Source organism: Tamandua tetradactyla, chromosome 25 (assembly GCF_023851605.1).
Source record: "Tamandua tetradactyla isolate mTamTet1 chromosome 25, mTamTet1.pri, whole genome shotgun sequence".
NCBI lineage: Eukaryota > Metazoa > Chordata > Mammalia > Pilosa > Myrmecophagidae > Tamandua > Tamandua tetradactyla.
The window spans coordinates 31314497-31330323 of NC_135351.1; the positions used below are offsets into that span (position 1 = coordinate 31314497).

Sequence of the window (15827 nt, forward strand, 5' to 3'; positions counted from 1 at the left end):
ATTTTTTAGCATGCAGCTCATTTCCCCTCCCCACCCCCCCCCAAAAAAAAGAACCAGTCTGTCTTCTTAGGCAAATATAAATCACTGTCTATATAAAAGTGGGGTTTCCCTATACAAAGATGAATACGATCCTGTCCATGTGATCTCCAAAATCCTACAAGCAAGAAAGATGAGAGAGTCATAAAAACAAAGCAACAAAGACACACAAGCATACATGCACTGAAGGTGGGGGGTGTTGTCATAGATATACACCAAATTGTCATATGGCCTAGGGTAAAATTCATAATAAAATATGCATTGAGGGTACATATTTCTATCTGATGACATCAGAAGAAGTTTCCTGAATCTTTAGCAAATGTACTATTTCATTCTTTCCTTCCCTCCTCCCATCCTCCCATCTTTCCTTCCTTCCACAAAGAGATAACTGAGTACCTGTCGTATGTCAAGCAGTATTCTATGCATACAGTGATATATAAAAAAAAAAAAGGAAGAGACAAATTTCTTGCTTTTGTGAAGTTTGCATCTCACAGGTACAGGCAGAAAATAAATAAGCAAGAAAATTACATGCTGAGTAACATGAAGGAAAAAAAAAACAAAGCAATGTGATAGAGAGTATCTTCAGAGAAGCTTTAGAAAGGTTGGTTACAGAATTCCAATATGAGAAAACATGAGAATTTTATAGACATAAAATTCAGAGGGTGGCAAGAAATTCTAAGGATAAGAAATTGATCATAGTAAGAGATGAGTCTAGAGAGGTAAGAAATGGTTCATGCGGAACTCTGTAGGCCACAAGGAAATTAAAATTTGGGCTGCAGGCAATTAAAAACCATTTGAATGTTTTAAAAAGGGAAATGGGAAATTTCTTGTTTTAGAAGGGTAATTCTTTGGTAAGAGTAAAGGAAGGATTGAAAGGGTGTAATAGTTTACAAATGCCAGAAAGAAATATACCAGAAATGGAACAGCTTTTAAAATGGGAATTTAATAAGTTACAGGTTTACAGTTCTAGTGCTGAGAAAATGTCCAAACTAAGGCACCAATGAGAGGTTACCTTCACACAAGAAAGGCTGATGCCAGAACACCTCTGTCAGCTGGGAAGGCACGTGGCTGGAATTAACTGGTTCCTGGCTCCTGGACTCCTTTGCTTTCAACCTGTTTCCTGTGGGGGTTCCTCACTTGGTGTCTGGGGGCCTTCACTTAGCTCCTCCAGGACACAATTCTGGGTTCTGGCTTGCTATGCAGCTCATGGAAAGGTTCATGATGATGTCTGCTGGGCCCTGCATCTCCAGATATCTGGGTCTCATGTATGCTCTGTGAGCTCTAAAGCAAGTGTTCTCTGAGCCTCTGAATCTGCACTGAAGTCTCTCCAAAATGTTTCTCTTTTAAAGGAGTATAGTAAACTAATCAAGAACCACTAGAATGGGTGGAGTCACATCTCCATCTAATCAAATGTGAGTCACGTCTCCATCTAATCTAATCAAGGGTGTGACCTTTTGTGACCTCCACCAAAAGGTCACACCCACAATTGGGGCATCACATCTCATGGAGATAATATAATCAAAAGTTTGCACCCTGCAGTATTGAATCAGGGTTAAAAGAAATGTCTGACCCACAAGATTGGATCAGGATTAAAATATGGCTTTTCTGGGGTACATAATAGTTTCAAACCAGTACAAAGGGGGAACACTATAGGAAAGAAGACCAATTAGAAAGCTATTGCAATTATCCTGATGAGATATGGTCAGAATTCTGATATAAAGCAGTATAATTGAGAATGAAGAAAAGAAAATTGATGTGAGAAGAGTCGGAATCAACAGGGCATGGTCATGAACTGGATAAGTCAAGGATAATTCTAAGGTTTCTGGATTGAAATTTAAAGCTCCTTATGAAAAGAGCCCATGTCTCTCTTATTCTCTGTTATTTCCCAATGCCTAAAATAATGCCTTAATTACGGTAGATATTTTAAATTATTTATTAATAATATTCTGCTTCTCCAAAGTAATATCAAGAGGGCTGAGTGACTGATTGGATAATAGTGAGTGAGAAGTCCTGGCTAACTCCAAAGTTTCTTTCCTGGAACAATTAGGTAGATTGAGGTGCAGCTTATTGATAAAGAGTGCTTAAAGGTAAAAGCGGTCTTTGAGGAGAAGAGATAATGATGGGTTTAGTTTAAGAAGTATTAGGTATGTAATGTTCACATGACATCCAAGTAGACATATATAGAGAAAGCAATGAAAATATGAGTCTGAAGATGAGGAGAGAGAATTTCAGTAGAGAAATAAATTTGGGAGATGTGCATATACAGATGGTATTCAGAACATGGAAGTGAATAGAATCATCCAAGAAGAGTGTATAAAGTGAAAAGAAAGAAAACATAAGACAACCCCCAGAGAAATGCAACATTAAAGGGTGTTCAAAGGAAGTGAATTCTGCAAAGTAAACAAAAAAGGAGCAGCCAGAAAGACTGGAGGAAATCTGAAAATATGTCCAAGGAGGAAAACACATTTTCAAAGAGAGAATTCTAGGGCATCTAAAAGAAAAGGACCAACAGATGTCCATTGGATTTAGCAAGACTCAAAAAGAGTAATTCACTGTAGTGGTAGGGGCAGTAGAAGGATTGTCATGAGATAAGAAATAAATGGGATGTGGAGAAGTCAGCACTGTAGGGACTATGCAGGGAGGAGAGAATCAGGGTTGTAGGAGATAGACTTGGATCCAGAAAAGGTTGCAGAATACGGATAGACTTAAGCTGAAAGTATGGATCCAGAAAAGCCAGAGAGCATTCAAGTTACAGAAAAGAGAAGTTGAGGTCCTGAGAAAATTGGGAAAGAGTAGGATCACATGGAGAGGTGCTAACCTTTTACAGAAAGGAATTGCTTCTGTTTTAACAAGAAGGAAGGAAAAAAGGAAGGATGGAGATGTATATAAAGTTTTCTGCACTGGTGGCAGGAAGTTGAGCACTTCCATCCAACAGTAGCTTCTATGTTCTCTGTAAATACAAGAAGTATATGAAGGGATGTGTTGGAATGAGAGGTCTGAAAAGACAAGAGAAGATTTAAAATAGCCTCTGTGAAGATGGTTGAAAGAAAGCTAACTTACTTCTTTCTATCTTTGTCAAGAACAGCAATAGCTTACATTTATTGAATAATTATTATTTACTAAGAGCTTTGCATACATTACCTCATTTCAGTCTCACAACAACCTATGGGGTTGGTACTATAATTACAAATGAGAAAACTAAGATTTAGAGAGATTAAGTGATTTGATCACCAAGTCACCAAGTGATTTTGGGCCTGGTTTCAGTATGAACTGACTCCATGAGCCCACACTCCAATGATTTTTCTACCTCTTACAGAGTCCTCCATTCTTCTGAAACTATCTCATCTGTATATACATTATTAATTATTTTCTATGATCATTTTTTCCCTCCACAACTTGATTCCAAGTTTCTCAGGAAAAGAACTCTGTCTTCTATTATGTTGTGTTTTCTATCACTCCAAGAAATGCAGGATCTAAAGAAATAATGATATCTTGTATACATGAACCACTTTTTGTAGTTATGGTTAAAAAATTTTTGTAAAATATATTAAAAGGGAATCTTTCAAATCTGCCCTCTTGTTTTGACAAACTTTTTTTGTATGTTCTGCTTTAGTTTTATCTACATGAATATAATACATATTCTATATAAATACTTCCTTTTCTGTGTTCTGCTTCTTTAACTTATTTATAAATATTTTCCTACATTGCTCATTGTCTTCATGTAAATTATTTTTGGCAGCTTAACATTTTACAATTTTCAAGCATATTTTATTTCTAAGTCTTAATGAAATAGGATCATTTATCCCTGACTTACAGTTTCTACTTGGTAGATATCTGACAGGCTTTCAAGCAGGATGTTTCATATGATGTCGAACAAATATTTTGACAAATGTTTTCACTTAAATTTCAGTGATTGCCATGGGTGATTTAGAGTGTTGGATTCATGAATACTGTCCAACATGCACCTGACTGACAGGTAGCCACACACAATGAAAACTATGCAAGAGTCAATGTCAACATCACAAATAGGAAGGCAATGTGTGCCTACTAAAGAATGATGTGTACTGATCTCACTGAAATCTTGGATGAGGGAAGGTCCCAATAAGGAAGGATAAATGGAAGACAATTGATGGGGTGGAGGATATACCTCTGGTTCAGTGAGGCTTGGAAGAACATCAGAGAGGGCATAGGATGGCATTATAAGAGAATATTTGGTAAGAGGGACCGAACTAGATTAGTACATAAAAAAGTATCAAGAGAAAACTTTTTCCTGGTAGAAATATTTCATCACTTGTGTCTTCATGCAGATATATCCAAGCAATGGAAAAGGGAAATGAAACCAGTGTCTCTGAATTCCTTCTCCTGGGCTTTTCCAGTTGGCCAGGGCAACAGACCCTCCTCTTTGCACTTTTCCTATGTCTCTACTTAACAGGGCTGTTGGGGAACTTGTTCATCTTGCTGGCCATTGGCTCAGACTATCACCTCCACACACCCATGTACTTCTTCCTTGCCAACCTGTCCTTGGTAGACCTCTGCCTTCCTTCAGCTACAGTTCCCAAGATGCTGCTGAACATCCAAAGCCAGGCTCAGTCCATCTCCTATTCTGGTTGCTTGGCTCAGATGTATTTCTGTATGATGTTTGCCAACATGGACAATTTTCTTCTCACAGTGATGGCATATGACCGTTATGTGGCCATCTGTCACCCTTTGCATTACTCCACCATTATGACCCAGCACCTCTGTGCTTCTCTGGTGGCTTTACCCTGGATCATTGCCATGTTGAATCCCCTCTTGCATACCCTTATGATGACCCGTCTGCACTTCTGCTCCAACAATATCATCCATCATTTCTTCTGTGATATCAACTCTCTCCTTCCTCTATCCTGTTCTGATACCAGCTTTAATCAGTTGATGGTCCTTGCTGTGGTGGGGCTGATCTTTGTGGTACCTTCAGGGTGTATTTTAGCATCCTATATCCGCATAATCTCTGCTGTGATGAAAGTCCCTTCTGCCCAAGGAAAATTCAAGGCTTTCTCCACCTGTGGATCCCATCTTGCCTTGGTCATTCTTTTCTATGGCGCAATCACAGGGGTCTATATGAGCCCCTCATCCAACCATTCAACTGAAAAAGACTCGGTGGCATCAGTAATTTTCATGGTGGTAGCCCCTGTACTGAATCCCTTCATTTACAGCTTAAGGAACAATGAACTGAAGGGGGCTCTAAAGAAGGTCCTGGGCCACAGCAAAATCTTCTCCCAGTAAAATGACTGCAAGAAGTTCAACAGACAAATACTAATGAGATCATCATTCTCATCCCCATCATAAACACAAAGATATTATTAAATATTTAATTAAACTTGACACAGCTAAATTTGTTACAAATCATAGCCCTATGTATTTGCGTTCTCTGAGAGATTACCGATTTGGAAAAATTATATATATAAAGTCCCTGGAAATAACAATAAAATATGAAATCAACATTTGAATGTATTGTTAAGATATCACATGCAGTCCTGATTAATGGGGGCATGCCATGAAGAGTTCATAATAGAGAACTCTCTTAGGACTGTCCCCCTCTTAGAGAAGGAAGTAAGTGATCAACCACCTTGCATGAAAAACACCAATGAATAAAATTGCTATGTAATCCAGTTTCAAACCGTTAACTACAATATGAGGTCAAAGGGAGAAGAGATTGGTGAGAACTGAGATCAAGGAAAGCTTCAGGGAAAAGAAAGTACTTAATCTTGGTCTTGAAACAATGAGTGAGTTTCATATAGGAATGATGAGAACATTCAAAAAGGAATACTTGTGGTTTAAAAAGGAGCATGAAATGATCTGTATGAGTAAATGTACTGAATTCATTTGAACGGAGTATAGAGTCCATACTACGGACTGGTAAAAATGAAAAATGGATAGTTATTTCTTACCCTAATGTTTTATATTTATTCCTGTTTTAAGACTATATTGTTGTACATCATGTATGGACTGTATGTGTGTAAAAATTTGTCAATAAAATATTTTAAAAGACTATATTGTATACATTTTCTTATGTAAAAAGCAGGGTTTTTATCAATGTCTATGTATAAATGTATATCTAACTCTCTCTATATAGAAATCTTCAAGTTGATCTGCAAGGAATTACCTGGGAGATTATCAAATTTTTTAAATTCAAAATTCTACGCCATGCATCAAGTTGCTTATATGAAAACACAAACCATAACTGCAATCAAAAGTGTATGCCTTTGTGACTTTTGATTTGGAGTTTGTATCTGATTTCTGTGTTCACAATTTACCCTAGACCCCTGAAAAGTGCATTCTTCATATGCCATATATTCCATAATTTAAGTCACCATCCAAAATATTTCTTCAAATGTAGTAAATGTATGTTCAACCATTTTCATGGTGATATAATCACTGAAGGCAGAAACAGAGATAAAAAGATAGAGATAAAGGGAGGGAAAGAGATAAACAGGTACCTTGCTATAAATATTTGTTCATTTGTCTATGACAGAGAGCGTTTCTAGAAATTATATTTGTGGTTCTTACTCTTCTCTGCACTCTGAAAGAAAGCAGAAAAACTTGGACTATGTATGGTACCAGTGTAAATAACACTCAGTGGGAAAAAAAAGCAATGGCAGAAATGGACCAATCAGATACGAATTCCTTAGCTCCTGAAAGATCTTAGTACATGTCAGATATCTTAGCTGCAAGTAACAGAAATCAACTCTTCTTAATTAAGCACAAATAGAACACTGGATAATTCATAAAACTACCGAAAGGGCTGGAAGACCAGGTTCAGAGGCCTATGGCAAGATGACAGCTTGTTCTAGTTTGCTAGCTGTCAGAATGCAATATACCAGAAACAGAATGGCTTTTCTAAAGGGGAACTTAATAAGTTGCTAGTTTACAGTTTCAAGGCTGAGAAAATATTCCAATTAAAACAAGTCTATAGAAATGTCCAATCAAGGGTATTCATCCAGGGAAAGATACCTTGGTTCAAGAAGGCCAGTGAAGTTCAAGGTTTCTCTCTCAAGTGAGAAGGCACATGGTGAACACAGTCGGAGTTTCTCTCTCATCTGGAAAGGCACATGGTGAACATGGTCAGGGTTCCTCTCTAATCTGGAAGGGCACATGGCAAACACAGCATCATCTCCTAGCTTCTTCTCCAGGCTTCCTGTTTCATGAAGCTTCCTGGGAGGCATGTTCTTTCTTCATCTAAAAAGGTCGCTGGTTGGTGGACTCTGCTCCATGGTACTACAGCATTCTCTGCTCTCTCCAAATCTCCGTTCTCCAAAATGTTTCCTCTTTTATGGGACTCCAAAAACTTATCGAGACCCACCCAAATGGATGGAGACATGTCACCTAATTCAGTTTAACAACTACTCTTGACTAAATCACATCTCCAGGGAGATGATCTGATTACAGTTTCAAATATATAGTATTGACTGCTCTCTCTGAATCTCTTTCTTTCTCCAAAATGTTTCCTCTTTTATAGGACTCCATAAACTTATCAAGACCCACCCAAATGGGTGGAGACATGCCTCCAGCTAATCCAGTTTAACAACCACTCTAGATTAAATCACATCTCCAGGGAGATGATCTGATTAGTTTCAAACATTCAATACTGAATAGGGATTAGAAGAAATGGCTGCCTTTACAAAATGGAATTAGAATTAAAACACGGCTTTTCTAGGGTCCATATATCATTTCAAACCAGCACAACAGCCTAAACAACAAAAAGAACTATCTTATAAGTTGACCACAGTCACTGTCACTGAACAATGGATGCTGCAGTTTGCCCTTCTGACTGTTCTAAATGTGGTCTCTATAACTGTGAGATGATAAATATTACAAGCATAATTTTGACACAGAAGTTTCTCTTCTATGTATATTCTCTTTGAGACATCCTATATAAATGCATTTGGAGACATATCCAAAAATGTTCCTTTCAAGATTAAAACAATAGCAGAAAAAAATGATAGAGTTTAAATGTACACCATCAGGAGAATGGATGAACTAGGTGGCCACATTTTGGCTATTCATATAATAAAATATTCTACAGTAGTTAAAATGAATTAACCTTACATATTCAGAGAGATTATTTTTTTGAGTTGAGTGAAAAGCAAATAAAAAAACAAAAAGATAAAAAAAAGAAATAAAAGCAAATGTGAGAGAGGAAGTTACAGTATAATTTCATTTATATAAAGGTTTAAAATCTGTAAAACACTACAATTTATGGCAAAATAAATATATAGGTAAAGTAGAATGGTAAATACCATTCATCCAGAGACGTAAGGGAATGGATTCATGAAGAAATGCTGTGGAGGCCTCACTTGCATGTGTAATACACAATTTTTGAAATAAATATTTGAAGCAAATTGTGCATTATGTTAAAAAATTAATGAACCTGAACGTTGTGTCCATGGAGTTGTGATATTATTTTTATTCTTGTCAATATGGTTTGATCTGTTCATAGCTTTTAAGAAACTGAAAAGAAGAAAAAGAGAAAGAAAATAGAAAACTTGAAGATTATCTGAGAAATACATTGGAGAAATTCCCACAACTACATTCATTAATTACCAAACTGAAAAGTCCTATTGACTATCCAGCATTGTGAATGCAAAAAAAAAAAAAAGACTCTCATCAAGACACATTATTGTGAAATTTAAGAATCATAAGGACAAAGAGAAGATCCTAAAAGCTTCCCAAACAAAACAGATCATATCAAACATTCAAAGGATGAAGAATCAGAATGACACTAGATTTGTCAATAACAGCACTAGAAATTAGTAGGCAATGAAGAAATTCCTTTAAAATTCTGGTGTAAATCATTTCAAATTTAGATCTACCCAGGCAAATATTAATCAAGAGGTAGGGCTTAATAAAGACATTTTAAAATTTACAGGATCTCACAAAATTTACCTTCCATGCATTTTTTTACAGGAAACTTCTAAAAAATGTTCTCTAAAAAACAAAACAGGGAATAAACTAGGTAAAGGGAAGACAGGATTCTGAAGATAAGGAACTCAACATAGGAAAGAGACAAGGGAAGAGACAAATGATGGTGACGGTAATTCCATAGACAATAATTGTATGGCAGAATGGAAGACCAGATAGCCCGAATAGGAGAAGGCCAGAAGGTTCCAGGGTGAATGACCTCAAGGGGGAAAAAAATAAACCCTGAATATGGTAGAATATTTTATGTGTGTTTTACGATATTGAAAGGCAATTTAGAGTTTGTTCAGAGTTTGGGGGGTAGGGTGAAGATTGTAGATAGGCTCCTAGAATACGAAGAAAATGAGAAAAGAGGGAATTATTAGTTCCCAGAAAAACAAAATGTCGTACAAGAACAGTAGTATCAACATGTCATGATCAGGTTCATTTGTCAACTTGGCCACGTGGTGGTACCTGTTTGTCTGGTTGGGCAAGTGCTGGCCTATCTGTTGTGATGAGGACATTTCATAGAACTAAATTACGATCATGTCGGCTGCATCCACAGCTGATTCCATTTGTAATCAGCCAAAGGGGAGTGTCTTCTGCAATGAGTGATGCTTAATCTAATCTCCGGAAGCCTTTTAAGGAGAATTCAGAAGAGACAGGTTCTTTTCCTGCTTCGGCTGGTGAGCCTCTTCAGTGGAGTTCGTCCAGACCTTCCATCGGAATAGTCGGCTTCACAGCCTGCCCTGCAGATTTTGTATTCTGCATTCCCGCAGTCACATGAGACACTTTTATAAATTTTATATTTGTGGGTGTTCCCTGTTGATTCTGTTTCTCTAGAGAACCCTAACTAATACACACCACATAACCATACATTCTCACATGTTCATGATAATACAAAAACACTAACTGGGTGGACCATGATGGCTCAACAGGCAGAATTCTCGTCCCAGTGCCTGCCCATACAAAACAAAACAAAACAAAACCACTAACCTAAAACAAGGATAACTATATGGGAAAGACATGGTATGATAATTATGTGAGTATTCACTGTAAGAAAGCTAATTTTCAGGTCACCTTCCAATAAGTTCGAACCCATATAGAGATTTCCAGTAAATCCTATTTTAAAAAATTATTCATACATTTCATTGACTGCCTCTATTAGTTTCCTGCTGGCTACCACAAATAACACAAACTAGATTTGCTTAAACAACAGGACTATTGGCTTACAGTGTCAGCAGTTAGAAGGCTGCTGTAAGAAAGCTAATTTTTCATACTTTATGGAAATGGAATAATACATAACATATAAAATTGAAAAACTTAACAAGTTGCCAGTTAATGTGCTTTTTAGAAACATAAAGGTAAATACCCAAAGAAATAGATTAAAATGTTGAATATTATGTCTTAAGGTAGATATTTACATTTATTGCACATAAAAGAAGTCTCCAAGGTAGATATTCCACAATTGGCATGGTGGTTTCATGGTCATTGGGGACTCATGCCCCTTCTATATTTCTGTTCTACCATCTGTAGCACATAACTTTTAACATCAAGTTAACCACACAGTCCAAGTTGGCTACTTGTGCTCCAGCCATAAGAGAAGAGAGAAAAAGCAAAACAGGTCACCTTCCAATAAGTTCGAACCCATATAGAGATTTCCAGTAAATCCTATTTTAAAAAATTATTCATACATTTCATTGACTGCCTCTATTAGTTTCCTGCTGGCTACCACAAATAACACAAACTAGATTTGCTTAAACAACAGGACTATTGGCTTACAGTGTCAGCAGTTAGAAGGCTTGCTTCCTTCCACAGTTGGTAGCATTCTGGATGGCCAATAATCCTTGGGTTCCTTGGCTTTCCCATCACAGGGTGATGTCCTCTCTTTTCTCTTCTAGGTTTTGCTGACTTCCACCAGCTTCTCCCCATGCCTTCTCTTTATAAGGCCTCCAGTAATAATCCATCCTGATTCAGTAGGTCACACTTTAACTAAAAATAAAATATTTAGAAAGTCTTATTTACTATGAGTTCACACATCCAGGCCTGGAATTAAGATTATGTCATCTCCGCCACCTGACCCATGGTGCATAATTCAACTTACTACAGCACTCACAACAGCAACACAGTTCGGGAAATTGAGTCTTCTGGTGTTCAGTTGTTAAGAAGAGGAACATATTGGTGTTTAGTTGTTCAAGTGGGGAGTTTAGACATTAGATAGATGTGCTGGACTGTTTTGTACCCCAGAAAATCCATGCTTTTTTAATCCAATCATCTAGGGAAGACCTATTGTGGGATGGGACATTTTAATTATGTTGTTTCCATGGAGATGTGACCCTGACAATTCAGGGTGGCTCTTAATCAGCTTACGGGAGTCCTTTAAGAAGGAAATACTTCAGAGAAAGCTCAGACACAGATGTTTGGAGATGCAGAAGAAAAATGTCTCAGGAGATGTCAGAAGTACCCACGGGAGCTGAGAGGGCCGTTTGAAACCAGAAATCAGGAGAGAAGGATAGCAGACATCGCCATGTACCTTCTCATGTGACAAAGGAACCTGGGTGCCAGCTGCCTTTTCTCTGAGAAGGTATCTTCTTGTTGGTGCCTTAATTTGGGCAATATACCAGAAATGGACTGGCTTTTATAAAGGGGATTTATTAAGTTACAAGTTACAATTCTAAGGCCATGAAATGCCCAAATACCCTTCTATATACTACTATAAGATGTCGTGGTTTGCTGAAGGTGTGAAATGCAATATACCAGAATTGAATGGATTTTAAAAAGGGAATTTATGGTGGGCCACGGTGGCTCAGCAGACAAGAATGCTTGCCTGCCATGCCAGAGGACCCAGGTTCAATTCCTGGTGCCTGCCCATGTCAAAAAAAAAAGGGGGGGGGGTAGTTTATTAAGGTACAACTTTACAGTTCTAAAGCTATAAAAATGTCCAAACTAAAGTATAGAGGGAAAGATACCTTGATTCAGGAAAGGCCGATGGGAAGGCATATGGCAACATCTGCTAGCTTTCTCTCCCAACTTCTCCATAAGGCTTCCCCAGAGGCATTTCTTTCTGCATCTCCAAAGGGTTCTGGCCATGTGGGCTCTGAAGCTTTTCCCAAAATGGTTCCCTTTAAGGACTCCAGTAAGCAGCCCCACCTTGAATGGATAGAGACACATCTCCATGGAAACCACCTAATCAACAGGTCCCACCCACAATTCTGAACCAGGGTTAAAGAACATGGCTTTTCTGGGGTATACAACAGTTTTCAAACTGGCACAGATGTTAATAATAATAATAAAAGTAAAGCAAGGGATGCATTATTTTTGCTTTAAACTTTTCATTTCAGAAGTTTTAGATTTATAGAAAATAAGTGCAAATATAGTACAGAGTTCCCCTATATTCCATACCTAGGTCCCCTTATCATTAGTATTATTTTAATATTCTTTATTGAAATATTTTCACACACCATAGTTTATGCAAAGAACACAATCAATGACACAATTTCATCACATAGTTGTACATTCATCATCATAATTATTTTTAGAATATTTGCATCACTCCAGAAAAAGAAATAAGAAGAAAAAAAATACATAACTTACCACTCCATCTCATTACCACTAGTATTGTAATCTACCCAATATTTTTAACCCCTGTTCTTGTGTGCAAGCTGCTGGAATGTGATTTACTGGAAACAGAACACCTCTTAAAAGGGGGAATTTATTGAGGCGCAAGTTTACAGTTCTAAGACTGTGAAAATTTCCAAATTAAGGCAAAGCCATGGAAATGTCCAAATGAAAGCATTTTGAGAAGGCTGATGATGTTCAAGGTTTCTCTCTCAACTGGAAAGGCATATGGTGAAATCTGCTAGCTCTCTTTCCAGAACTCTTCAATGACTTCCCCAGGGCTCTGTCTATCTTGTTGGCTCTGTTGATTCTGGTGGCTCTCAAACTTTTTTCCAAAATGTTTCCCTTTTAAACAGCTCCAGTAAGCAACCCCACCTTAAATGGGTGAAGACTCATCTCCATGGAAACCATTAATCAAAAGTTATCACGCACAATTGGGTGGGTCATATCTCCTTGGAAACAATCAAAAAGCTCTCACCCAGCAATACTGAGTGAGGATTAAAAAACTTGGCTTTTCTGGGGTACAGAACAGATTTAAACCAGCACACCCTTAATCCCCGCTCCCCATTATTTATTTATTTTCTGTCTTTATTTCTTTTACTCATCTGTCCACACCCTGGATAAAGGAAGCATCAGACACAAGGTTTCAACAATCATACGGTCACACTGTAAAAGCTATATGTTATACAAGTATCTTCAAGAATCAAAGCTACTGGAATACAGTTCAACGGTTTTAGGTACTTCCCTCCCTTATTATTACTATCTTATATTAGTATGATGTATTTGTTGCAACTAATGAATATGTTCTTACATTATTAATTTCAGTCTACAGTTTACCAAGATTTCTTCAGTTTTTGTCTGGTTTTTTCTGTTTCCGGATCTCTTCCAGGATAGTAAGTACATTTAGTTATCACGTCTCCTTACGATCCTCTTGGTTGTAAAGGTTTCTCAGACTTTCCCTGTTTTTGATGAACTTCACAGTTTTGAAGAGTATTGGGGTTAGGTATTCTCATTAAATGGATTAAATCTCAATTGGGATTTATCTGCTGTTTTTCTCCTAGTAAACTGAAGTTATATGTTTGGGGAAGAACACCGCGGAAGTAAAGAACCATTCTCAACACAAAGACAGCAAGGATATATATAAATCAACATGACTATCAATGCTGAGTTAACCATGATCATCCAGCTGAAAAGCCTTTTTCTCAAGTTTCGTCACTGTAAAATCACTCCTTTTTAACCACCTTATATACGATACTTTTGGGAAAGAAATTGCAATGCAGACACTTTAGGAGCGGGGAATTATAATCCACCTATTTGAGGGCAGAGTATTGACATAAATTACTTAGAATTCTTCTGCACAGATTTGTTTATTCTCCTGCATTTGTTTATTTATTCAATCATTTTTCTGCATCAGTATGGAAACACAGCCCAAAGTATCAGTACTTTAGGATACAATCCAGTTCTACTTTACATGCTAAAATTGTTTCAGTTTTGGCTAGTGGGATCTATTTCAGTTGGTTCCCATATATCTTTCACACCATCACTGTCACCACTGCGGTTTTACCTGTAGTTTTTTAACACTTCTGCTGCATAGGCTTCAATATGACTGTCCCAAGTTGAAATCAAAGCTGGGGCTACAAGCGCATAGAAGAGCCAAATTTACTACTACAAGGAACACCTGCTCCTTTCAGCCCTGACACCTGCAAGCGGGGTTAAGGTTGCCTAGGAAACTGAACACGACAGCCAGCAGAACAGGAAAGCCTCCGGGGACTCTCAGTCTAAAGACAGCCGCTAGTTTTTCTGCGCAGACTCACAAGTCCCCGAGGACGGAAGCCTTGAGAAATGGCGCAGTAATGTCCTTTCGCCGGAAGTGTCCCCTCGGAACCCGCTACTGGGAGCCGTAGGTCGGGTTCCGGGACCCAGATGGCCCCCCCCGCGGCCCTCAGCGCACGCAGCGGCCCAGCAGCCGCCGGGTCCGAGACCTCAGAGGACCCCCAAGGCCAAGTTCGCTTTGGCGCTGGCGGATCTCGCGAGGGACTGGCAATCTTCGCGTTTCCGCAGCCGCCCATGACGTCATGGTGGGGCGCAGCGGGGGCGTGGTTCAGGGGTCCTGGGCGGTGGTGGTGACCTTGGCTCTGAGATCCTGGTAAGGGGAGTGGCACAGTCCCGCGGGCGGGGTCAGGAGGGCGGTATCTGTGTCAGATCGGGTGATTTCTGCCTAAAGAATCTGCCTCGCGGTCCGCCCCCGAACTCCTGCTTCTCTACAAGGAGTAGCCGCCTTTCCGCAGGAAAAGTGGGAACGGCTTCGCCTCCGTCAGAAATTTATACACACAATAAATATTTACTGACTCCTTCCTTTGTATGTGTGGGGGTGAGGGTGGGAGACGGGAGGTGCAGTGAAACCAATACTGAGCCCCTGCCCTCGTTCTAGGTCGAGAGATAAACAGCAAAACGTGCAGTTATAACACTGTGGATCCAAAGTACTTTAATGTGAAAAGCATAGGGTGCTGTGGGACCTTTCTCCAGCATACAGTTTGAAGCCCCTGCTCTGTGGTCTTGACAGAATTTCTCCTGAATCCCCTTCCTCTAACAACAAAATTCTTTCCCGATCCTTCACTCTCCCACCATGCATACCAGGGACCTCCTCATCCATCAGGAACCCTGACTTAACCCAACTTTTGCTTTTCCCAGCGCAATTATTTCTTCCTCTGTGTTCTCACAGCGTTTGTTTACACATCTGCTTAGCTATTTTTGTAACTCTCCCGCAACACAGATGCTTGATAAATGTTTAATAACTTGAAGTTAGAAAGGCATTTCAAAACTAGCCTAAGGAGGGGGTATATGAAGTACTTGAAGACTAGATAATTCTATCAGAAGTTGTGGAATTCGTTTTAAATGCATGAGAAGTGATGAGACACTGGGAGATAGGGTGCCAGCTATCTGAGGAGAGAGCATACAGTTGTGGAAGCAGCTATTTGGCATGATAATTAAAGTTATCATAGATTATATAGGCTTACTTTACTGTCTATCTTCCTGTCTAAATGAGATAATGCCCATAAAGCATTGGGACGCTACCTGGTAAGCACTTGCTTAACATATCTAGGAAACATAACAAGTGAAATTAACCTATTATTTCAAAGGAATGTGACTCACTAAAATATGAGGGATTGAGACTCTTCGCTTAATATGCCATAGCACTAACCCTCCTTTTTTCTCTTTTATTGCTACATTATGTTCCT

The 15827-nt window shown here is 38.6% G+C and overlaps 1 protein-coding gene and 1 long non-coding RNA gene across 3 annotated transcripts; one reads left to right on the plus strand and one right to left on the minus strand.

Annotated features, from left to right (window-relative positions):
* Window positions 1–53: 53 nt before the first annotated feature.
* LOC143669285 (uncharacterized) lies at window positions 54–14795 on the minus strand. Of its 2 annotated transcripts, none has more exons than XR_013168817.1 (3): window positions 13400–14795; window positions 10753–10962; window positions 54–154 (listed from the first exon to the last, which is right to left on the minus strand). It is a non-coding gene; the product is annotated as an uncharacterized LOC143669285 (long non-coding RNA). The 2 variants fall into 2 exon arrangements; XR_013168818.1 differs by lacking the exon at window positions 13400–14795 and adding an exon at window positions 11940–12181.
* On the plus strand, window positions 4357–5298 carry LOC143669284 (putative olfactory receptor 1F12P). The gene has a single exon (XM_077143926.1). It carries the CDS (start codon window positions 4357–4359, stop codon window positions 5296–5298), a length of 942 nt encoding a protein of 313 aa, XP_077000041.1.
* Window positions 14796–15827: the final 1032 nt, after the last annotated feature.